Consider the following 26,327-nt stretch of genomic DNA (forward strand, 5'->3'; position numbering starts at 1 on the left):
TATTTCATCATTTGACTCCTGTTCTTTTATTTCTTATATATCACACCTGACAGGGTAATAATTAATGGGATGAGAGCTCAGATGGCAGGGTCCCTGAGGGTCCTGAGAACCTCCCCTCAGTGGTAGCTTCAACTCTAAGGTTTAATGTATTCCTGCTTGGTAAAGTGACATTCATTTTGACATATGAAGGCCATTATTTTTCTCACCTAGTTGCAGATTGTCAAACTAATCATTATCATTCTTCAAACTTATATATTCAACAATTAAGGCATTTGATTGGTGACAGCTTCTGTCTTTGTGCATTTACCATTCACCTAGCATTGATTACATGTCGTCTATATGAAGCTACCCAAAGAGCACGCATAATTTAAACTGCTTATCTCATGTGACATCTGATTTGCATATCGTGACAAGACATTAGCAGGCATCACTGCTGGCTGCAGGCACTGAACACTGCATTTCTGTTCCTAGGTAGTGAAGAAGAATCATTTGGCCCTGCACGTCGCACCGTCCCTTCTGCCTCCTAAATGCAAGCTGTACTAACAAAGACAGGAACACAACAGGAATAGCTTTGTCCATCAGCCATGTAGACCCTTCTGACATCCTATAATTATTCCCTGCTTGTCAAGTGGCTAATAATAAAGCAGAGTCTGCCCTGTGGACAGCAAATTGAAATACTGCACTCAGATGTAAAGTGGAGCCACAGCAACATGAAGAGGCCCAGGAGACATGGACCGCAAATGAGCGGCAAGGTAAGAGTGACTTTCTGTTTCAGGTGAGAAAACAAAGTTAAGGATTAAATGAGACCAGTGAAACAGAAGAAGCCATGGCTTACATTCATAAACTGTATACATACATGATATTGCCAGAAGTATTTGCTTGTCTGCCTTCCCACGCATGAACTTAAGTGACATCCCATTCTTAATTCATATGGTTTAACATGACATAAGCCCACCCTTTGCAGTGTGCTTATGATAATTTTTGACCATTCTTCCAGAAGCACATTCAGGTCAGACCCTGATGTTGGACGAGAAGCCCTGGCTCACAGTCTCCACTCTAATTCATCCCAAAGGTGTTCTGTCTGTTGAAGTCAGGACTCCGTGCAGGCCGGTCAAGTTCTTGCTATGTGCACTGGTGCAGAGTCATGTTGAAACCGGAAGGGGCTATTGATGTGATGAGAAGGGGTGGGTGTGACTGTGAAATCACTTGCTCATTGGCTAGAGACTGGTGATTGATAAGTTGTAAGCCACTGAGCGAACCAAAAATACCATGAATAAGCCTTACTTTTGAAACACGGTATGACCAAGATTTATAAAATACATTAAAGTTTTTATTTAGTAAGACTGGAAGATAATTGCATTTAATCAATAAGCACACAGACAAATGATTCATCCGGTAAAATGTGTCCTTTTGTGCTTGAACTAAATATGCAACGTGGAAAGCGTCAGCGTCTTTGTTTGCTTTTTCTCTGAAGCTTTTATCGCTCTGTCCCTTGTTTAAAAAAAGAAAAACGTTACCTGGAGTTAGATAAAGGATGTTGTTTGGCTATTTCTTTCCTTTTGCTTTTGAACTCCTACAGGATGCAACCATTCTTTCCAAACGGGACCTGTGTAATACCCAAAGCTTGGTCATGACTAGGAGGGAGATGAGTGGATGACGGCCTTCATCAGCCCCCTTGGGCACTGACTAATACACCCGCTGTGTTTCAGGCTTTGGTAAATGATGTGCTGGCTGAACAGATTTGTCTCCACCTCACTGGGTGACACCACGATTTTCTCTTGTAACCTCGAAGAGCATCGATACCACTCTCACCAGGTACTACAACAACGTCTGGAAAAAACAACTTTTGCGCAAGATAAAGACATTTAAATTTCATGTGCCTTTTGTGAGCTTCTATATTATTGAATTAAAAATCTTCTCCTCACACACAAGAACCAGAATAATCAGGATAATAATCTTATCTTAAAGACTGCATAGTACCATATCACCCCATTAGAGCACTCCGCTCTCAGACTGCAGGCTTACTTGTGGTTCCAGAGTGTTTAAAAGTAGAATGGGAGGCAGAGCTTTCAGCTTTCAGGTTCTTCTTCTGTGGAACTAGCTCCCAGTTTGGATTTAGGGGGACAGACACCCTCTCTGCTTTTAAGATTAGGCTTAAACCTTTCCTAGTTGATAAAGCATATAGTTAGGTCTGGATCAGGCAGATGGCTGCCCCTCCCTGAGCCTGGTTCTGGTTTCAGTTTCTTCCTCTTGAAAGGAATTTTTTTTCTTCCTACTGTGTGAATGCTCACAGGGGGTGATCTGATGGTTGGTGATGGGTTTTCTCTGTATTATTGCAGCATCTTTAACTTCCAGTATAAAGTGCCTTGGGGTGATTGTTGTTGTGATTTGGCGCTACATAATTAAAACTGAACTGAAGTGATTTAACAGAGGGCAGGTGAGGGAGACACATGCCCAGTAAATACAGATGCAGAATACAGACATCTTACCTGCAATTCCACCTGTGAAAGTAAGCACAACCAGTATGTGCCTGTCTGTTCTACCACCCTATTGGGCACGTGTCATACCACCCTTAGTAGCTGGACTTGAACCTACGAAAAGAAAGAGACTTAAAAGCCACAGTTTGAATATCAAGTATAATTATATTCTGAAAAGCTGTAAATTATTACCTGTTGTGAATTCAAACGCGTTAATTAAAGTCTTTGAGGCTTTTAAGGCTTTTGCACTAATTGTGACATCCATAGCTAATAATGTTGTTAGAACATGAAGTACTAAACATTAATAGAAGTCAAATTTTAAAAAGAAAATCTGTTTTTTTTTTAATTTGACAGAACACGATGACCACGTTTATATGTATACCTGCTGCACTCACTGTCTAATTGGATACTTTCCTGAGACAAAAGTGTCTGCTTAGTTTATGTTCTGCCAGGTAGAGCGCAGAGAAACCTAGCAACAGGCTGCAGCAGAGCGAGCTTGTCTCTGCTCACAGATTATTAAGGTACAGATGAGAAACCACACACTCACAAACACTTTACCATGTGAACAAACACGCATCACTTGCTACTCTCAGCTGGTTAGACAGAACACAAAGTGCCTTGGGAAGCACATTATAGTACACCACACTGATCTGAACACATACCACCCAGTTGATCCTGTTGATTCCAGCACAAAAACCCAGATGCTCATTTTAGCAAACGCGGAGGCTTCTAAATTGATCCAAATTTCTTTGACAGTGTGTGGGTTAAAGAAACCTGGAAGATAATTGCATTTAATCAAAAAGCACACAGACAAATGATTCATCCGGTAAACTGTGTCCTTTTGTGCTTGAACTAAATATGCAACGTGGAAAGCGTCTTTGTTTGCTTTTTCTCTGAAGCTTTTATCGCTCTGTCCCTTGTTTAAAAAAAGAAAAACGTTACCTGGAGTTAGATAAAGGATGTTGTTTGGCTATTTCTTTCCTTTTGCAAGCATGGCCCTCTAAGATCGGAGATTTTCCAGCAGGTCAACAGTAATTGCTTTTATATATATATATGAAAAAAAAAAGGTAAATAAAAAAAGATGTTTTCTGATGTTCTTTGCTGCCAAATGCTTTTCATTTACTGAAATAAGGACAAAATATTGTTGCAAAGGTGCACTCACCATCTGGTAACATCACTTCAACCCACATTACCGTTTGTTGTGTCCATAACCTATTTGGATAGATTACACAGTATTTTAAAATGGAGAGGATATGACCTCCAGATCCCAAAAATGATAATAATGATGTCATCTTTATATTAAGCATAGATTAAATTTTATTTAAAAGGGATTCTTAGGTGAAATGTTCCATAATGCAATGTTTTTTTTAACTGAAGGGAGACACCAAAGGGGATATTATACAATAGTTTCACAGTTCACTGCTTCATGTGTGACTCATGATAGTTACAAATAAGTCCATGCTTAAAATGCATGGTGTCTCTTTAAAATGTGCATATGTGCGTTATGTGTTGTAAAGGCAGCCATGGATGACGTTGTTGTTTTGGTTTTAATGCAAGAACAGACGTGAATTACTACGCAACTGGAGCATTAAACAGTAAACTGAAGGCGAAACAAAGTTGTTTTTTAAGCTTTTATTTGACCAGGATAAGATCATTTGGCCAAGGTAAAAAGCAGTACAATCAATGGGAGTTTAACGGCCCAGTAACGCACATGCTAATACACACATGGAAAACAAAATAAATATACCGATGTACAAGTGATAAAGAGTAAAATAGAGGAATAATCAAAACCTGTGAACTTCAGTGCTAAAGATAATGAGCTTAATTTTTTGTGTCAGGATGCTGCCTGAAATAACTGGTATACGCTGAAATAAGCAGATTTATGCTACTAAAAAAACCAATGGCATCCATAGGTCAAAATTTCAGACTCAAAACTCATTAATTTGAGTCAATAAATTGAATTTTGACATAGTAACTTTTTTTTTTTCTGAATGAAACTTCCATAAACTCCATGTAGTTCCAGTTGCAGCTGATTCCAGCATGAGGGAGCTTCCCAAATTCTTTCCAAGGTGAACTCAGACTTCTAAAAGAAAGGGGATGCCTACTGGAGGAGATGGAAAGGAATGTCTGGGTGTGTCTGCTTAAACAGCTGGATAGGATCTTTAGCTCAAGTTAATGATGATGACCATATCTAATACACTGAAACTTACCAGCCTCAGAAGAACACCACATTTCACATTTCCATACTTCACTTGCCATTCCTGTTTCTCTGTTTGTCATCCTATCTTATGGAGCCTTCCACAAACTGCAGCCCCTGGCTGATCTATTTCCTCCTCATGTCTCATGTCACCACTCCCAAATATGCTATCAATCAACCTTTAACATTTTGAGGTTTTGGGGTTGTGGTCCCTGATGTGAAATGACTACCAGATGCCTGAGTTGTGATTAAAACGAAATATTTTTCTTTTTAGGAAGTACACTAAATTGCATTGTGCTGATATATTTACTTAATTGCAACATTTTGGACCAGCCAACGTTTGTCAGATAATATCCCTTCATTGCATAAAGAAAATACTTCAATCATTTCAACATCCAATCAGAGGGCTGATGAGATTAAGCTGACATATGAATGCTTTGCATTTATGTGTGCAAAGATAATCTTAATATCAATAACTATTATCAGCAACTAATAAAAATGGGAGTTGCTGTTCTTGGGGAAAAAAATCCATGTCCCTGGCTTTTTCTAACAGAACATTTGAATCAAAAACAAAATATAACATCACAGCCTCCTGAGCGCCAGTGTCTCTTATGTAAATATTTTGAAAGTCTCTCCTAAGGTAACAAGTCATGGTCTCCACCTCTAGGTGGCATGAGTTGTAGTACTGTAAAGGACCTAAAAGCAGACTCCAAGGCAGCGTAAGCGAGCCTTTTATTTAGGCTCATTCAAAGTCCAAGAAGAACACAAGAGTCCAAAAGATAAAGGGAAATTAAACTGAAAGCATGAAAGAAGGGACAACGGATACTGCAGGGAGAAAAATGATGACTGAATGAATGTGTATCTGATGCAGTTGACCTCTACCAACCCAGGTGCTTGGAGACAAATCTACTGGCAAAATCTATTAAGATATTTTTATACCCCTCAATTAAAGTATGTAGCAGTGGCAGAGCACTATCAATGTGGAGCCTCTCTAGATAATAAATAAGGGGCTTTTTATGTTCTTGTGAACTGTGAAGAAGCAATGTTTCTTCCCTTACTGGGGAGCTGTAAGAAGGGCAATACAGCCTGAGAAAAAGCTGTACTTTTCTTTCTGTGCAATTTATGTGCAACATTGTAAAAGATAAATATTTAAGGATAGTATTTCCAGCCAATAGGAAGGCAACAGTGAATAAAATCAAAGACACAGTTAGAAATACTTTCCCCTTACAGAATGATGAACTGTATGTTCAGCTGTTCCTGTTTTTCCTCATGTTTGCTCAATATGTGTACTGTTAAATACAGCAGTATTAAAAACAAACAGACATTGCAATAAAGACTGAAGGGAAGACAGGACTTATACACAAGGGGGAATCATATAAGTGAAGCAACTGGAGCAAACTAGACACAGGTGTAGACAATCAAGACAAAGAAACAGGGAGGAAGTGCTTAGGGCACAGGCGATAACTCCCTACCAAAATAAAACAGTAACTAATTTAAAGGGTTGAGACAAAGTGTCATTTATTGGCTGTGCAAGAAGTCGATTATGGACACAAATACAGGACTATCATGGGCTAAAAACAATGTATCTAATTGTATACTGTTGATTTCTTGATTCAGTACTCAGTCCTATAGTTGTGGATACATCATCCACACAGCTTCTTCCAGCTTCTCTGATGTGTGTCTTGCCTTCTGTAGTCGTGCTGTATTGGCTTTCATGTGAAGGCTTGTCTTAAACTCAGTCTGACCACTTTGTCTTGACTCGATGTCTAATAAAACTGTCTTTTCAAACAAGTAGGATGTTTCTAATCTCACCTTAAAGGACTATATGAAGCAAATCCCTCTGAGTAAACCAAAAGGTACATGCAGTACATACATTAAGCACCCTTTTCCCACATGCTGTGGTATTTCTGCTTGATTGCAGTCAGTGTACTCATACCAGTATAGTACCACCCACACCTTACTGTGTAAATAATAGAGTTGGACCAGAATCAAGAATCTGAACATTCGATGTTGTCATGGATGGTGCAAGAAGGGTGTGGGATTTGGTAAAGTGTGAACATTAATCACAAACAAGGTGTCAATCAACTGTTATTAATCATCCCGATTATGAAACTAATGCTCATTTTAGAAAAGAGAAAAAAAAAAAAAAATACAACACTGTAAAAGGCATGAAGGATAAATATTACAGATCTGTGTCTTCAGCATGCCTGCAGGTCGAGATATCTCAGATTTACACAAGTACAAAGAGGACAAAATTCTCAAAATGAGAATCAGATGTGTGAAGGATGTGATTACAGATGAGTGGGCGATGTGGAGAGTAGACTCTTGGTGTGCTTTAAGTCTTATCCAATTCAATCAATTAGCTGCAGTCTAATATACTAAGTGGGTGAAGTGATATCCCCACTCCACTCCCTGAACGGGCGACAAAATGGATCAACCCGGCACCCCCTCTCCTCCGCTGACTGATGAGATGTGGCGTGTTTCTGTCATAAATGTAATTATGTTTATATTGTGCCTCCACTCTGCCGACTGTCCGACTGCAGGAGATCACATTACCGCCTCAACTTGAAATTGCCCTTCTTCAAACAAGAGACACTACATTTTTCTCTGCATGAGAAAAATGTAATTGCACTTTACCACACATGTGGTAAAGTGCACTACATTTCGTTCTTCTTCTTTTTTAAATCAAGCACCATATAATTATGCTGTAGCAATGCTTGATAGATATTGCAGTGTTAGACAACAATTTTTAAGCATTTAGAGATTCATTATTGATGGGTGAAACAAGGAAGTATGAGGATAACATAATTTACAGCACTTATCATCATTATTTTACCCTCAAAGGGGGGGGGTGGCTAATACTGCTTATCCTCGTTTTCTGCATTCATATGCTGTTACAGTGGTGGATGCTTATATTAAACACATATTAACAGTGTTGGGAAGGTTACTTTTAAAATGTATTCCACTACATACCAACTAGATTTTTAAATCTTAATATAAAATGAGCTACAGTAGGTTGACATTTGGTAAGGCATTAGAGCCTCTTAATGCGCGTTTTGTTTGGGTTTCCTCCGGTGTGGAATTACTAAAAATAGAGAGAGCATAGCCTTATGTATGAAACAGGAAAAGACCGCCATGTAATCCATTTATTTCAACAAAGTAACTGTATTCTGAATACCACCCTTTTCAACAGTAACTGTAACAGAATACAGTTACTCATATTTTGTATTTTAAATACTTCACGGCGGTACATGTATTCCGTTACTCCCCAACACTGCATATTAAACACTCAGTACAGGTCTAAATGCTAAGTCTTATTCAACAGTTTTTTCTACTCTAGTCTTTGTGTTATGTTACAGATCCACACCCACTCACCTTATTTGTGGAGGAACCTCTGAATTTCTGTTTCAGATCTATGAGGTTCTGGTTTGAAAGTAGTCCTGCTTAATGTTAAGTTAATTGCCAGTAGTATGCAACTATTCCATTCAGTTGGAAATTGATAGAGATTAACCCAGTCAAAGTTTTGCTATCCTGACATGCCAAAATCCCCTTGAAGGTGGCTTCTACCTATGATTAGTCACTCATCTGGTTCCTATCTTCAAAGTAACCATTTCAAAATTGATGAACGTGCACATTCATTGCAGACTTTTGCAGTAATTTTGATCCAGGCATTGTTTTCTGTAGTGTAAATGTAACATTAAATAGCATATGAAGTTATGTCTAAAGTAAACCCCCAGATAAACTCCAACTACCAACCATACATTACCAACTGCTTTGTTTTGAGAGTGAAGATGAGTGGACCCAAAGGCAGATACCCAGAGAGGCAGAGTTCCAAGCTGTTTATTAAGTCTAATTAAGCTCAAAGAGTAACAAAAACTAAGTAAGGCATGAACACTACAAACATTAGGTAATAAAAAGTGCACTGTGGGAATAAACAGGTAACAAACACGCACAGCATGATACAACAGAGTATAGACACACAGGTGGTAATTAAGGAAATTGAAACAGGAAGGGGACTAAACACAGCTGAAACAAATCCAGGATGAAACAGGAAGTTACATAACAAAGGAACACCAATCAAAGAGAAACTTAACAAGATTCAAGGGGACTGACGGGAGGCAGGATGATGTGAAAACTCAAGGAATTATATATAAATGATACCCAGCCACATGCAGAAACTAAAGTGGAAAATCAATGAACACATAAACTAGCAAACAATTTGTAGGTCTAACTAAAAGGCATTTTAAACCCCATTTTAAATGTCATTAGATCTTTGAACAGCTGTTATAAGTTGTAATTTCATTTTGCCATGAGGTTACTTTCTCTTCCTGTTTGAAGATAATTACTACTTCATTATTCACTGGTGGCCATTTTAGGCTGAAGTGGTAAATTAGGCTATAATTAGCTTTGTTTTTAGCCGACTACATCAAAAACAGGAAGTTGGAGGTATGGTCAAGACCTGTTTCACTCAACTCACAAGTCTGTGTTTTAGTCTTTTTGAAAATTCTGACATTTGTTTGGATATTTCTATAACAAATGGTTTGTTACATAAAACAACAACAACTTCAGCCTTAAACACTGAGGCGATCATTTGGTGTGTGTTTGGTTAAATTCTGACCAATACTATAGGAGTTGTAGCAATTCTTGTATATTTGCTAACTTAATACTTTAACCACAACAGATTTTATGAGACACTCTACATTGCTTGGCTTGTATATGGATGCAGTGCATGAGAAATGTTTTTGAGCCTGGTAGATGGTAAAGGATGGTGCCTGGTGCTCAGCGAATGGAACCAAGTGCATGCAAAGAAGACAAAGAAAAAAGGGAAAAGAACGAGATACAGCATTAGCGATTAACTGCATTGCTCCCTGGGCTATTTATTGATTTATTTTGAAAGGTCCAGTTGAAATTCAGTCTCCAAATTCAGTCAGTGAGTGTTCCACAATCGTAACATAATGAACAACCTTGGGCTCTATGGATAAAAGACACTCAAGAGAATTTTGAAACATAATTAGTGTCCTTGCCCCCACAGCCAGGTCAGAGTGACATTTGAAAAACTCAGACAAAACCTGGTCCTTCAGCAGGCAACTTGTTCAAAAATGGTTTATTACAGGAGCAAAATACAGAGTATTGTTTGAGTTCGGTGCCTAGTTTCTTAGATAATCACTCTCTGTGCAAACGTGTTACATAAGAAAAATAGGAAGTGATGTGTAAATATCCCCCTGGAGCTTACAGGTGGATGCAAGGGTGTTGGACAGGTTGAAACAACAAGTATGACAGACATGTCGGAGTGAGAGAGAGAAATTCTGCAGCTTAATTAGAGGAGGGTGTGTTCGGTACATGATGTGAAATGAGTGGGTGTGTATGAAGCTGTGCAGGTTGAGTTAACTAGATGAACTAGCTCACAGGCTTTGCTCCATTACTTAAACAACAAAGCAGAGGCTTACACCAGTACACCAGTAAAAATCAATGCACTGCTCAAGCAGCTTTTCCGGACATTGTCAGCTGCCGCTCTACCAAAATGAAGCAAATCATTGCTTTGTCCATTTAATTCATACTAGTGCAGCAGGTGGTCTTTTCATTCAATATTTCAGACTAACAAAAAAATGTGCTGGGTTGTATTTTAATTAGAGAGCAGCCTTATTTGGACCATCATTGTGTGGGAAGTGATTGATGGCAAAAGACACAGCTCGTCATCTCTTAAGCTGATATTGCAAAACGAATCAGTGCTTCTTTACACAGATGCAAGAGCTGGCAGCATTAGCATTTGTTTGTGGTGATGGTTTCACTCCCAGAATATGTTTACCTTCTTTTATCATAAAAAAAAAAACAGAAGCACAAAAAAGGACAACAAATAGCTCCATCAATATCCTAGGAAACCCCCAAGTTTTTCTTTGTTTGGTTTTCATTTCCTGAGAAAATTACTTCTCCCTTTTTACTCTCTATGTTAGTCAATTGTTCACTGAATAACAGAAATATAAAGACAAAAAGTTATCCGATCGGATCGGCTTTGAAATATAGCAGTGCAGTAGTTAGTGCTTGATCTCCCTGTGGTAGTATGGATTGTCTCTGGTTATACTGGTTTTCTTCCCCAGTCCAAAGAGACAAACTGAGGTTAGGTTAACTGGTGATTCTAAATTGGGCATATATGAACAGTTCTCTCTGTCTGTGTGTTAGCCCTGGACAAGTCACCACTCTGGACAGCTGGGATGGATAGATGGATGGATGGATGAACTACTGTAGGGAATACCAAATCCACCACCTTTGCTTTCTGCCTCATCCACATTGTACCCCTCCAGTTGGCCCATGTGACTCCTTTAGGCCAAGTTTGGCTGGGTCCCATAGGCTAAGTCCACTGGACAGTTGTGAGTCAGGCTCCAGTAACCCTGATTTGTGTGGAGTTTCCTCCAACTGGGACAGGCCAGAATACCCTAGATAGATTATGTGCTGTGGTAGGGTTGGGAAGACTTGGCGTCACACATGCCTGTAACAAGGAACAGGATAAGTGGCAGAAAATGGACGGATGTATTCTACAAGGTTTAATAATACAAACAACTGTATATAGCATTAAAACATCCTATTTTAAATAACTAATCCCTTGAAGTCATTGTTATAAAAAATCTCTGCCATTACATATCCTCCAGTTGAAATTTAAATGTACATACTGTGCTTCTTTTGATGTTTTTTTTTCCATGTCTCATAGGTGGGAAGACAGAACAAAACGACCTACAAGGGTTCAGTTTGAATACAAAATGTTCGTAGTTGTTAAAAAAAAATCCCCAGATTAAAACAGCTGGGCAAGCGTGGGTGTTCTCCTGGGCCCCTGCTGTAGTAATCCTGTTATAAAGCTCCTGCGGGGTGAGCTCTCTCAGAATGTCTGAGGGATAAACCTATGTGTACAGTAAACACCACCTCTGCCTTTCATTGTGATATCATTACATAACTTCACTAGGGGATAAATGGCTAATATTAGCTTTGACAGTATGAATTATGCTCCTTCTTAAACAGAATCGCCAGCAATGCAAAAACATGGAAGCAGATTCTTAGACGGGCCTGTCAACTGGATCTTCACTACTTTAATTAAAAAAAAGAAAAAGAATCAATATTTAAAATTCACTATATCCATCCATGCAATTCTACTGCATCTCCGATTCAGTGTCGCAGGGAGCTGGAGCGTATCACAGCTGCCATAGAGAGACAGACAACCATTTGCACTCACTTTCACACCTATGGGAAATTTTTGTGTTAATAATTAACTAATTAGGAACTCAGGCAAACACGGGGAGGTGTTTAGACCATGAAAAGGTGCATTTTAACCCAAACCAACTTGGATACACTAACCCAGGGGTAGGCAACTCCAGGCCTCGAGTGCTGGTATCCTGCAGGTTTTAGATCGCACCCTGGGTTAACACACCTGAATCAAATGATTAGTTCATTACCAGGCCTCTGGAGAACTTCAAGAAATGCTGAGGAGTCATTTAGCCCTTTAAATTAGCTGTGATGGATCATGGACACATCTAAAACCTCCAGGACACCGGCACTCGAGGCCTGGAGTTGCCTACCCCTGCACTAACCCTAACCCAGGACCTTCTTGCTGTCTGCAACAGTGCTAACCAGCATGCCACACCAAAAAATCATTATATATTTCTGTTCTTTACAACATAAGAAGAGGAGATGCTGCAGGAAACTTCTTATTTTAGCTTCTACAATATGAAATAACCAAAGACCAATTTTTTATGGGTTTTTTTTTCCACATCTGAAAATAAACAAGACACAGCTAGCATCAAAATTCAATTATTCCAACTTTCCACTTTAGAAATTATATTTCTTTTAAATCAAATGACTCTCAATTTGAAGTTTCTCTTGATATTTTAGTATAGTCAATATTAAAGATGGACGTAGCCATTGTGACATTGCCCATTGTTTTAGACTCAGCACTTTTGGAACTAGAATTTACCTTGTATGGATGAGAGCATGGAGTGCTAATTTCTAAACCATTAAAGCCCCAAGAAGGCTCCAGTGACCCAAGTACAGTGAACACATCCATTTAATGAGTCAAAGTAATGGATGAGCCTTTGTAGACTCGGTCGGCTACAAGGCTGCCGGCCTGTCAATCAACTTGGCCTCAGCGCTAACTCAATTATCTACATAGATGAGTCATAAAAATAATTTATCCCTACTCAGAATTTTTATGTGCAGTGAAACCATCCATAGAAGTTAAAGAAATCAAACCAGAGTACACAGGGGCAGCTCAGGTTGAGCAGCTTGGAGACATATTAGAGAGACAAGGCTGCAATGGTTTGGACTTGTGCAGAGGATGGGACATGAATATATTGGACAAGGGATGCTGAAGATGGAGCTGGCAGGCAAGTGGCCAAGAGGATGACCTCAAAGAAGACTCAGAGGATATACAGAGAGTTGGTGTGACAGAAAAGGGTGCTGAGAATAGAGTGAAAAAACAGTCTTAATTGGACTCATCTAGAGGAACTGCAGCTGATGCCACTTCTGTGTTCAGCTCTGGAGCGTTCCCCTTGTATTTTAATTACGATTGATTTGAAAACCTCACACGATTTCTGCTGGTGAAAGACTGTGGAAGCATGTTAACACAGTCTAGAATGTTTCAGACTAACATACTACCAAAACGTTTGCTTTTAGAGGGGAGGCCGAACTTGCTGATGATCAATTGCAGAAATGATTAGCAGCACCTGGCTGTTCCTCTTTGACTGCATAGAGTAATGTGAAAACTTGATTTTTTTGTATGACTTCATGTTTCTTTCAGCATTGGTACGATCATGCATTTGGAAATAGTGAGGCAGGTACTTCATTTCCAACCCATCATGTACAGGCATTCGTAAAGGATCTTGTGGTGTCACATTTCATCTCCTACCCCACCGTTCACCCTATTACAGCTGGGATTGGCTCTTGCCCCATTGTAACCATGGATTGATTATGCAGTTAAAGATATGGAAAATAGATGGTTAAGCATAATTTTCATGTGTGCTGCTTCAGGGTTGTGAACACGTGTGTTTAAAACATTGTTTTTTAAAAAATCTAAATTCGCTATGAATTTATTTGTGCCTAAGAAAAGAAGCTGTTTTCTGTAGATATAGTTTTGGGGCACAGGGAAGCTTTAAAAAACATTTCCTGAGGATTTACTAATGAAGCAGGGTTTAATCATGATGGAAAACCAAAATTAGTATGTTATAAGATTTAGGTTACATGAGACAACAGAGCATTAAGTTGCCAAGATCATTTGTGGCCAAACTGCAGGTGCAGCCATCAAAAACTGGGGAATTATCTCACCCCGATGGGAAAGGTCCAGCCTGGAAGATCATGCCAAATACAGACAAGCTGTATCAACAAAGAGGAGCTGTGGCCACAAGCTACAACTGCCAAATGAAGATGTACTATATTAGAAATATTTAGTTTAACACATGTGGCTGCTTTAAGCCCTCTTTAATGAACATCCTGCACATCACGCATTGTTTTTCATACTTTTAACATGCCAGGATTTCTGCATTGTATTTGCTGTCTGTTTTCTGCCCTTCGTCTGCTCTTTTATCGTCACTGCTGCTTTCTTGTTGTGCCCTACAGTTATGTGATTTCCTCTCTGGATCTCGTCCAAATGCTGCATTAAATCTCTGACTGTTTCTTTTGTTTGTCGGTTGATGACAGGATGCGAGAACAGCCTGGACTCCTCAGGAAAACTCGCCAGGTGATGCTGGAATGGAGCCAGGATGAGACCAACTGTGAACTTTTGAAACGCCACATCGGAGGTGTCTGACGCTAACACAGCAAGACAAAAAAAAAAAAAGAAAAAAAAAGAAAGAAAAAAACATCCTAAATTCCTGTTTCACTTGACAAACAGAGACATGCACTGAAGCAAAGTTCAGAAAGATTGTCTATCTGCAAGCAGAATTATGATGAATCGTATCAAAGGATTTGATATTTTGGGGTGATGTCAATTTTTTCTCAGTTCACTGAACACCCTCATCAAACAACTATGATGCAATAAATTATTAATTAGCTGAATTTAACAAAAAGTTCGGAAAACAAAAGGGAAAGTGTCAAAAAACACGATAAAATATGCCTGCCCTGTGCATATTGACCGTTTGTTTCACGCAAAATAATGAGTCTGCATTTAGAAGGCATGATGTTGTTTATGAGCACACAAAGGTCAAGGTTTGCAAGCAGTCAGTCTACGTTATGGAAACATTATCAAAAAGCCTTGAAATCCAGTGAAACACTGGTCGCATCAGAAAGGTCAACCATCGTCTAGACGGCAGTGGATGCTGTGTAAAAGAAATGCTGCACGATTCCTGCTGTTATCTTTCTGTAAGCTATGCGATTTTAAAAGTTATCGCTCCTTCTCTTCTATTTCCCTCCAGTGAGCTGTTTCGTTTCTTTTTCCTGGCAAGGCGGGGAGCCTTCTTTTTTTTAAAGAAGAAAAAGGATCCAAGAGTCAACCTGTGAAGTGAAAAGAGCCACTAGAATTAGATTTTTAAAGATGTTAATGGCCACCTGTTACACTGAGAGTTCTTACGTGTTTTTAAGAAGAGGCAGCAAAACTCCTTAGTGGAGTCTTGTGAGGACAGTGTAATAGGTCATTATGTGTGTTGCTTATACAACGCTGTTTTTTCAGTCGTGTGTCAGTGACAAGAGTAACCTTTTGGATGAATAACCCCTTTTTACCACCAAAGATTGACCCATTTACCGAGTTATAATAGGGACACCTACAGTTTGCGCCTGCTTTTTTAGTGCTCATGAGCACTGTCCTAACTGTGATGTTCAAGGGAAGCTTTTAGGTATGTTATATACTATTAATTTCCTCCCGTTGCTCCTTTTCATTCCACCTTATAAAATGAAGTGGATGAGATTAAAGCTCGGCTGACTTTCCAAATGTGTTTATTTTAAGCCCAACTGAAATCTTTTTGGTGTCTTAACCTGATAGGAAAACAAAACCTATTTTGGTCCTCAGAGTCCAGAGCTCCTCCTCTCTTTTCTCCCTCGTTCTCTTGCACTCTCTGTCTTTTTCCATCCTCTTCTCCTACATGTAGGCACTGGGTGTTGGCTGGAGATTCCAGGAGTCTTGCTTCCTTAAGGACCAGTTTCTCCTCTCCTTCACTGGATTGTTCAGCTAGTTTAAGTGGTAATGTAAGACTTGGTTTATCCTCGTGCCTTGTTTAGGTTTCAGATACTTCTTGTCTGCTTTTGTCCTCTCTCCTAGGAAAACCCTTGATGTGTTGCTCTTGTGCTTGCTGTCCTCTTGGATCTCTCCTGCCTGGACTCAGCTGAAATTGGACAATAATAATTCTTAGTTAACTCAACTCAGTCTGACATTACCACTTAAACTGTTGCTCAGAAAATATCTTGTTCACTGACTGCAGGGTTTTGGTTGTTCGGTGGCAGATTTATCATGACAAAAACACCTAAATGTCAAACTCTAATGTGGATAATATCTACACTACTCGCTACATTTCGTTGGAGACAGAATACACATTTCCCTCCAAATGTGACACAGAAGACAGTTTAGTTGTATGAGAATATAACTTTAGTAATCAGCTGATCAACTCTGGATTCAGCTTGACTTTGTGGCCTGCCTGCATTAACAATGTGCTTCATTTGTGCTTATTCAATGGGTAAAATATTCCACTTATTAAGGAGGATCTCTCCAGACCTTAATGGAAGGTTATATTTTTCCTCTAGATTATAGTCAAGAGGCCAATGAGTCATGTCAGAACAAAGGAAAAGCTATCCCAATCATAAAATTGCCAGTGTGTGACTACATTTAAATGCAAGGTTTTTTTTTAATATCATAAAGTAAAAGACTGAACAGTTCATTATTGTACTCGTCCTGCACTTTTACATTACCTGGCTGTATAAAAAATTAAACATCTGATCCATCTGACTCTGGAGAAAAACAGTGAGCTAATGGTTAGAATAAAAAAAACACTGTTTAACACAGCATTTAGCAAAAAAACAAAAAAACAATGATAGCACTTGTTTGCTCTGTAGAAGTGCATGGTTCCTGATTCCTAATTGTATCTTGCGATGTATTGCTATTTATGGGTGAAGGTTGAGCCAGTGATTCATCTTATCTCTCCATTATGTATTAATAGCTGGTACCCGCAGATGTAGAGACAGGGTCAGAGGCACTTTCACTCAGTAAAGCTTTAAAGAATCAGCCTCCGGTTTACTGTGTCAGCTCAGTGGCAGTCTGCTGAAGTTCCCTTTGGCTTTTCCCTTTATAGCAGCTTAGTACAGAGACAGGAAATACATCAGAGTGAAGACTGCTTACACATTTTATGCGTGACATGTCAACCAGCCTCTACAGTCATATTTTAGTTATAGTTTTTAAAAAAATAATTATTTGTCTTACATACCATACATATGTGTTTTTGATAGCATTATTTCACGTTAAATCCAAGGCCTCTAAGCTGGACTGTGACACAGCAACACACACCAAACCAAAGCATAAGAGAACCTCTGCTGTAAGGTTACAGGCAGGCGAACACAGCTGAAAGTCTTTGTTAACAAATGGGAGATGCTGATGCCTGATTCAGAGAAGTGCAGCAACAGGTGTGAATGTGCAAACCCAGGAAGGGCAGCTCCACCCAAGGATGGAACACAGACCAGTCTAGCTCTCCACCCAAAAAAGCAGAAAACACAGAGAAACGTCACAGTTGCCTCACAGATTCAACAAGCTGCTGGGAACATTCCTCAGAGATTTTGGTGCATATTAACATGACAGCATCACACAGCTGCTGCAGACTTGTTGGCTGCACATTCATGATGCAACTCCCCCGTTCCATCTTCGGGATCTGGTCACTGTGGAGGCCATTTGAGTGCAGTGAACTCACTGTCGTGTTGAGAAAGCAGTTTGACATGATTTGAGCTTCGTAACATGGAGGATTATCCTGCTGAAAGCAGCCATCACTGTGTTTATAAAGGGATGGACATACTCAGAAAAAATACTCAAGTGGTTTGCTGGCATTAACAAAGGATTTTCTCCCAAGATTGTGACTGCTGTGACAATATGGGGCTACAGATTGTGTAAACATTAACAAGGGCCTAAATTCAGATGATGCAGGAGAACAGGAAATAGTTAACATAAAGTGAGCTGTTTACTAAGGTAAACAAGGAAAACCAAACGGAGAACCTGAACTGGAGATTTAAAAAAAAAAAAAAACACCCACAAAAGAGAGACACAAGGGACTCTACCCAGAGACTTGGACAAGGGACAAGAGGAGACTGAGACAATATATACAGTGGCTTGCAAAAGTATTCAGCCCCCTTGAACTTTTCCACAATTTGTCACATTACAGCCACAAACATGAATTGATTTTATTGGAATTCCACGTGAAAGACCAATACAAAGTGGTGTACACGTGAGAAGTGGAACGAAAATCATACATGATTCCAAACATTTTTTACAAAGTGGGGTGTGCGTATTTATTCAGCCCCCTTTGGTCTGAGTGCAGTAAGTTGCCCATAGACATTGCCTGATGAGTGCCAATGACTAAATCGAGTGCACCTGTGTGTAATCTAATGTCAGTACAAATACAGCTGCCCTGTGACGGCCTCAGAGGTTGTCTAAGAGAATATTGGGAACAGCAACAACATGAAGTCCAAAGAACACACCAGACAGGTCAGGGATAAAGTTGTTGAGAAATTTAAAGCAGGCTTAGGCTACAAAAAGATTTCCCAAGCCTTGAACATCCCACAGAGCACTGTTCAAGCGATCATTCAGAAATAGAAGGAGTATGGCACAACTGTAAACCTACCAAGACAAGGTCGTCCACCTAAACTCACAGGCCGAACAAGGAGAGCGCTGATCAGAAATGCAGCCAAGAGGCCCATGGTGATTCTGGACGAGCTGCAGAGATCTACAGCTCAGGTGGGGGAATCTGTCCATAGGACAACTATTAGTCGTGCGCAAAGTTGGCCTTTATGGAAGAGTGGCAAGAAGAAAGCCATTGTTAACAGAAAACCATAAGAAGTCCCGTTTGCAGTTTGCCACAAGCCATGTGGGGGACACAGCAAACATGTGGAAGAAGGTGCTCTGGTCAGATGAGACCAAAATGGAACTTTTTGGCCAAAATGCAAAATGCTGTGTGTGGCGGAAAACTAACACTGCACATCACTCTGAACACACCATGCCCACTGTCAAATATGGTGGTGGCAGCATCATGCTCTGGGGGTGCTTCTCTTCAACAGGGATAAGGAAGCTGGTCAGAGTTGATGGGAAGATGGATTGAGCCAAATACAGGGCGATCTTGGAAGAAAACCTCTTGAAATCTGCAAAAGACTTGAGACTGGGGCGGAGGTTCACCTTCCAGCAGGACAACGACCCTAAACATAAAGCCAGGGCAACAATGGAACGGTTTAAAACAAAACACATCCATGTGTTAGAATGGCCCAGTCAAAGTCCAGATCTAAATCCAATCGAGAATCTGTGGCAAGATCTGAAAACTGCTGTTCACAAATGCTGTCCATCTAATCTGACTGAGCTGGAGCTGTTTTGCAAAGAAGAATGGGCAAGGATTTCAGTCTGTAGATGTGCATAGCTGGTAGAGACAAACCCTAAAAGACTGGCAGCTGTAATTGCATCAAAAGGTGGTTCTACAAAGTATTGAATCAGGGGGCTGAATAATTACGCACACCCCACTTTGCAGTTATTTATTTGTAAAAAATGTTTGGAATCATGTATGATTTTTGTTCCACTTCTCACGTGTACACCACTTTGTGTTGGTCTTTCACGTGGAATTCCAATAAAATGATGGTAAAATGAATAGAATGATGATTGATGTTTGTGGCTGTAATGTGACAAAATGTGCAAAAGTTCAAGGGGGCCGAATACTTTTGCAAGCCACTGTAAACAAGGGGAAGATTAGAGGAGTCGAGACAGCTGGGAACCACAGCAGGAACAAAAAAGACGTAACGAGGTAAGGGACGCAAACTGAACGTAATACACACGAGACAATGGACTATCAAAATAAAACAAACCCGACAGATGCATAGAAAACTCAAAACAATTAATAATTTACAAAAATTTAACACTTCAAACCTAAAAACAGTGGGTCAAGACTAAGACCATGACAACTCCCACTCACTGGATATTTTCTGTTTTTCAGACCATTCAGAAAAATCCTGTAAATCTCAGAGATGGATGTGTGGGAAAATCCCAGCAGGCAAGCAGTGTCTGAAATAATCAGAACAGCCCATCTGACCATTGTTTCCCCCCTCACATTCGGATAATTGGTTTAAACTTCAGCAGGTTGTCTTGACCATATCTACATGTCGATATCCACTGAGTTGTGTGTGATTTGCTGTTTAGATATTTGCGTTAACAGTCAGTTGAACAGGAATACCTAATAAAGTGGCTGGTGACTGTATGTCTAGCCCCTGATGTGATCTTGTTTCCAGTATGACCATTAATGAAACAGTTTGTCACCCTTAAATCACTGAGTGATTTGTCCTGTACTTATACTGCCTGAAAAGTGTTTGTTGTCACCCAGAGACTGTTATTACACCGAGTTTACAACTGTAGTCATGAAAGCACATCAAAAAGCATTTTCACGTTTTCTTTCTGCCTGCTTTGTGCACACATTGTTACGCTTGTTCGCGAGCATGCAGGGGGTGATCATCACACCCCCGTCCCTCTGGTTTCTCTCTTTCTCTGTCTACGCCTGTGTGTGTGTTCGCATGAGACAACGGGGTTCTGACTGAAAAGGAACAACCTCTGCTCTGATTCCAGGGACACACAGCAGACACCTTTAAAGTTCAGATGGCCAGCCATTTCCCGATGTCTAAGTTATACCCACACACACGCACAGGCTCACAAAGTTACACATGAAAGGGAAGAAACTTCCTGTCTAGAAAGATTCGATCTGCAGAGCTCTGCTGGATTCTCTTTTACACTTGCTTGAGTCTGTGTGCCACCCGAGGATATCTGTGCATTGTTTTCAGCTGTTTTTGCTATATTTGTCTCTTTTTTGCGTTTTGAGATTCCCACCTTATCACCATCATTATCACTGTGCACAACCCACCTGATTAAACAGCAAAGTCCCTTTGGATGTGGCTTTAACAGTGTATCACCGAATGCTCATTTTCAGGTTATCATGCCAGCTTTTCTGTTAGAAACCAGCAGTGTCTCAAAAGTGCAGACAAGGTATCCTTTGACATCAGTGTCTTGCTGAATGAATACTGGATGCTGAGGGTGTTTCAGTCGGTGGTTAGTTTTAACTTTGTTAGACAGGAAACATTAGGAAACATTGGTTTGGTCTGGGGATTTGACAAAATGCCACTACCTGACATGCTAGTGATGAGAAACGGCTCGAGCAGTTGTGGTTCGGATTTTCACTGCTTTACAACCAACATTCACTGACAGCTCAGTGACAAATCCCTCCCACAGATGCCATGACCCAGTGTGTCAGGGGACAGACACTGCAGGACACATTGGATACAAATGAGCTACGCCATGCTTTGATAAGAATTTCAACTGCAATATTCATCAACATCAGAGATTCCTGATCTGTTTGCAAGAAAGGTTTGTCAGCAACTTTCCGACCACATTTTTTTGTAACTTTAGTCAACTGTAGTGCATGCTGATCCAGACCGCTCTCACTCCTGAGGTGTAACCAGACATGTTGGCTGATCACATACTGGTTAAAATGATTTACCATTAGAGCAAAAATCCCCAGTTTGATGTTGCTTGCAGGGAGGGTTCATGCAGGGAGGATGTCAGGGTGGAAGGATAAATCTCCAAAACATTGGACAGTCTGTATTTTCTTTTTAATCATGGCCACAATCAATAGTTTTGTGATGTAACAAAATCAATTTGTTATTCAACTGTCCTTTTAAAAAGCAAAGACACATGATGCCGTGGAGGTGATAAAAGCATTGGGTAAGAAAACCCTTCAGTAATAATTGTGACATATTATGTCATTTATTTCAAAATATACTAGTAGAGCGTCTAAATTTCTGCTGAAATCTGGATGAAATATCTTATCGTGAAGGCTGTGTAAAGATCAAAAGCTCCAGAATATGTTCACTGGATTAAATTGATTGTTCTGTCAGTTAAATCAATTTGGCTCAGCTTAAGGAAGATTGTGATCACAGTTAAAAGAAAGCAGTGTTGTTTAGAAGGCAGGATATGAACACTGGCATTCAATATGATTATATTTTGACCCAACCAAACACCCAAACTTCAATAAGAATTTCTTTCTAAATTATAACATTATCTGTCCGTCTGTCCGTCCATCCATCCACTTTCTTCAGCAGAAAATGGTGAGCAGTTGAGGTTCAGCAAAATTTATTAGTGTGGATGCTGTTTAAGTAATCTTTATTATTATTTTTCTGTTTTATTATCTATTCCGTACGTTTTTTTGACTCTGACTATTTCAACACCGTTCAACTTAGAAAAATCCTTCAACCACCGTTAGATTCCTCTTCTTTTGGATATGTGTGCTTCTATTTTTCTCATTTTTAACATTTATATTTTTTAAATATTCAACTTTATTCAACAAAGATTTATAATGTATTTCAATGGGGAGACCCTTCAAATCCTCATTCAACTTACTCCTTTCAACTCTAACTAGCCTAGAGCCACCATTCAAACTTTAAAACGAGCCTCCCTTGGTATGTTTGTTTTATGGCATTACTGATGTTGGTTTTCTTGTTTCTAAACAGAAATTCCTTCTACGTCTCAAAAGAGGTAAAGAAATGTGTGACTCTTTAATGCTGCTGGAGATATTTATAGCAGTGGTTTAGTGTGAGCTCTTTTATTTCCCCTTTATTGTTATTTTTCTTCCGCTTGTGTGTTTATATCATTTTTATAGCTTCTAGTTTTGTCTATTATTTATATCAATTCAGAGATTAGTTGAAAATATAGTGTAAATGTACAAAATACATGATTTTGTTCATTTTGGTATTCAATAACAGTTATTAATTTTTATTTGCAATATCCAGGATGTACTCCTTGTTAAAAATTTCCACTTTGAAAAATAACATTTACACTTTTGTCCTCATCAGCGTCCCGGAGGCTTCTGTTGCTGCCACACCATCTAACCATGAAAATGGCACCACTACTAGAGATAGTCCTTTTCAGGACCAGTGTTTGGCTTGCTCTCTGGGAACAACAAAAAATAAAACAAATAAATTAATAATAAAATTAAATAAAGAAATCATTTATTTAGTTATTTAATTTGTCCGGAGGCTTCTGTTGCTGCCACACCACCTAACCATGAAAGAGGTAAGCCCGTCATTCAGAAACACAGGGCTGATTGCAACATTTTCATATACCTCTTTTCCTCCTACCTGATCATTACTTTAACTACGTTACTCCTTAAATGTGTAGCTGCGGTCACCAATCATCACACCAAGAGGAATTCACTAGCTTGTCTCTTGACCTGGTTCCAGAGGGGTCTGTTAAAAACATGTTAGAGACATACTTGAAGGTAAGATCAGAAATTCCAGTAGAGATATAGTATCACTGATCTTAACACACCTTTTTTGTTAGTGTTTGTGTGTTTGTGTGCATATGTTGTGATTTTTTTTTTCTACCATAAAGCCTGTTTTCTCTGTGCTGTTGTTCAGGAACAAAAAATAGAATTTCTCTGTGATTGTGGAGGGACGACCTCGGAAGTGAAGCCGTCTTTTCATACACTGCCAAGGTGAGTAAGGTGCAAAAAACATCAGAGTTTTTAAGACAACACTTGAGCAGTCATTTTCTCCCATCTTTGGTTTGTGTTTGTCACTCATTCTTCTTGTTTTGTACCTTGGGGTTTTTTTTCTTTTCTGTCAGAGTTCTCATTTTGCACCTGAAGAGGTTTGGCTTTACAAAAACCTGCAAGCTTCAGAAGGTGAATGACCCCGTCAGGCTGCAGAGGGACTTGGTGGTGTCATCCAAACAGGTAAAAACAGACTGCAGAACATCTCAGAGATTCAGCTTAATTATCACACTGATGTGAGACTTTATGAAACTAACACTCTTTGGATTTGTTCCTTCTCAGGGTGATGGTTGTTACAGTCTTATAAGCATCATTAGTCACTATGGAGGAACAGAATCAGGTAAAACAACTGACTTGTTGGGAGAGAAAATCTGTCACTTGGTGTTCGCTCGCTCTGCGGTAGAGTATCACTTCCTGTTCCTGCTCAAACACAGTGGTGTTTCTGAGTAGCTTATTTGCTTATCAATTTAATTAACAACTTTTAAATACATTCTTTTTCATAGTATAATCTTCACGTGCTTCATCCGAGGCACACTTTCTGTGTACTCACTACCTAATTTATAGCCAAAGTATTCACTCACTGTCTCTGTACTGTTTCGCTAGCTTAGCTTAGCTCGTAGCCGACTCGTTAGCACCATGGCTACTTCACCTGTCCCTCCTGCACTTTCTTGCTCATTGTGTCAGATGTTTAGTTACTCCTCGGCCTCCTTTAGCAGTAATGATATCTGTAACAAATGTAGCATATTTGCAGCTCTGGAGGCCAGGATTACTGAATTGGAGACTCGGCTTCGCACCCTTCATTCACCCGTAGCTAGCCAGGCCCCTGTAGCTGGTGCAGCCAAAGATAGCGTAGGCCCCGCTAGCTGTTCCCCGGCAGACCCCAAGCAGCTGGGGAAAGAGGGCGGCTGGGTGACGGTGAGGAGGAAGCATAGTCCTAAACAGAAGCCCCAGGTACACCACCAACCCGTTCATGTGTCTAACCGTTTTTCCCCACTCGGCGACACACCCGCCGGGGGTCAAACTCTGGTAATTGGTGATTCTGTTCTCAGACATGTGAAGCTAGAGACACCGGCAACCATAGTCAATTGTCTTCCAGGGGCCAGAGCAGGCGACATTGAAGGAAATTTAAAAACTGCTGGCTAAGGGTAAACGTAAATTCAGTAAGATCATAATTCACGTCGGCAGTAATGACACCCGGTTACGCCAATCGGAGGTCACTAAAATCAATATTGAATCGGTGTGCAACTTTGCCAAAACAATGTCGGACTCTGTAGTTTTCTCTCGTCCCCTCCCCAATCAGACCAGGAGTGACATGTTTAGCCGCATGTTCTCCTTAAATTGCTGGCTGTCTGAGTGGTGTCCCAGAAACGATGTGGGCTTCATAGATAATTGGCAAACCTTCTGGAGGAAACCTGGTCTTGTTAGGAGAGACGGCATCCATCCCACTTTGGATGGAGCAGCTCTCATTTCTAGAAATATGGACAAATTTATTAAACCCCCCAAAATATGACTATTCAGAGTTGGGACCAGGAAGCAGAGTTGCAGTCTTACACGCCTCTCTGCAGCTTCTCTCCTCCTGCTACCCCCCCAAAAACCCATCTCCATAGAGACTGTGTCAGCTCCCAAACAGACAAAAAACAAACTAAAAACCAGCAACAAACAACTTAAACATAAACAATTACAAAGAAAGAACAATACAGTATCCGCATCTGAACCAAAGAGTAAAACAGTGAAATGTGGATTATTAAATATTAGGTCTCTCTCCTCCAAGTCTCTGTTAGTACATGACTTAATAATTGATCAACAAATTGATTTACTCTGCCTTACAGAAACCTGGTTGCAGCAGGATGATTATGTTAGTTTAAATGAATCAACACCCCCGAGTCATTCTAACTACCAGAAATCTCGAAGCACAGGCCGAGGGGGCGGTGTGGCAGCAATTTTTCACACCAGCCTATTAATTAATGAAAGACCAAGACAGACTTTTAATTCATTTGAAAGCCTGATGCTTAACATTGTCCACCCCAGCTGTGAAACTCAGAAACCAGTCTTACTTGTTATCATCTATCGTCCACCTGGGCCTTACACAGAGTTTCTGTCTGATTTCTCAGACTTTATATCTAATTTAGTTCTGAGCTCAGATAAAATAATTATTGTGGGTGATTTTAACATCCATGTAGATGCTAAAAATGACAGCCTCAACATGGCATTTAATCTGTTATTAGACTCAATTGGTTTCTCTCAAAATGTAAAAGAACCCACCCACCACTTTAATCACACTCTAGATCTTGTTTTAACATATGGCATAGAGACTGAACATTTAACAGTGTTTCCTGAAAACCCTCTCCTGTCTGATCATTTCCTGATAACATTTACATTTACAATAATTGATTACACAGCGGTGGAGAGTAGACTTTATCAAAGTAGATGTCTTTCTGAAAGCGCTGTAACTAAGTTTAAGAATATAATCCACCCACTGTTATCATCTTCAATGCCCTGTACCAACATAGAGCAGAGCAGCTATCTGAACGCTACCCCAACAGAGGTCGATTATCTTGTTAATAATTTCACCTCCTCACTACGTACGACTCTGGATACTGTAGCTCCTGTGAAAACTAAGGTCTCAAATCAGAAGTACCTGACTCCGTGGTATAATTCTCAAACACGTACCCTAAAGCAGATGACTCGTAATCTGGAGAGGAAATGGCGTGTCACAAATTTAGAGGATCATCATTTAGCCTGGAGAAATAGTTTGCTGCTTTATAAGAAAGCCCTCCGCAAAGCCAGAACATCTTACTATTCATCACTGATTGAAGAAAATAAGAACACCCCAGGTTTCTCTTCAGCACTGTAGCCAGGCTGACAAAAAGTCAGAGCTCTTTTGAGCCAACAATCCCTTTAACGTTAACTAGTATAAAGAAG

The 26,327-nt window shown here is 39.8% G+C and overlaps 1 protein-coding gene and 1 long non-coding RNA gene across 2 annotated transcripts; one reads left to right on the forward strand and one right to left on the reverse strand.

The window, feature by feature from the left end:
- Positions 1 to 891: 891 nt before the first annotated feature.
- Positions 892 to 18,488, reverse strand: LOC120736149. The gene is made up of 3 exons (XR_005696426.1): positions 18,477 to 18,488; positions 3,119 to 3,122; positions 892 to 1,122 (listed from the first exon to the last, which is right to left on the reverse strand). It is a non-coding gene; the product is annotated as an uncharacterized LOC120736149 (long non-coding RNA).
- A 4,277-nt stretch (positions 18,489 to 22,765) lies between these two features.
- Positions 22,766 to 23,859, forward strand: LOC120736155 (ubiquitin carboxyl-terminal hydrolase 37-like). Its single transcript, XM_040036141.1, has 4 exons — positions 22,766 to 23,132; positions 23,272 to 23,348; positions 23,480 to 23,588; positions 23,688 to 23,859. Exons 1-4 carry the CDS (start codon positions 23,025 to 23,027, stop codon positions 23,853 to 23,855), a joined length of 462 nt encoding a protein of 153 aa, XP_039892075.1. The 5' UTR covers positions 22,766 to 23,024; the 3' UTR covers positions 23,856 to 23,859.
- The last annotated feature ends 2,468 nt before the right edge of the window (positions 23,860 to 26,327 follow it).

This window comes from Simochromis diagramma, unplaced genomic scaffold (assembly GCF_900408965.1).
Source record: "Simochromis diagramma unplaced genomic scaffold, fSimDia1.1 OVJJ01000816.1, whole genome shotgun sequence".
NCBI classification, from domain to species: Eukaryota; Metazoa; Chordata; class Actinopteri; order Cichliformes; family Cichlidae; genus Simochromis; species Simochromis diagramma.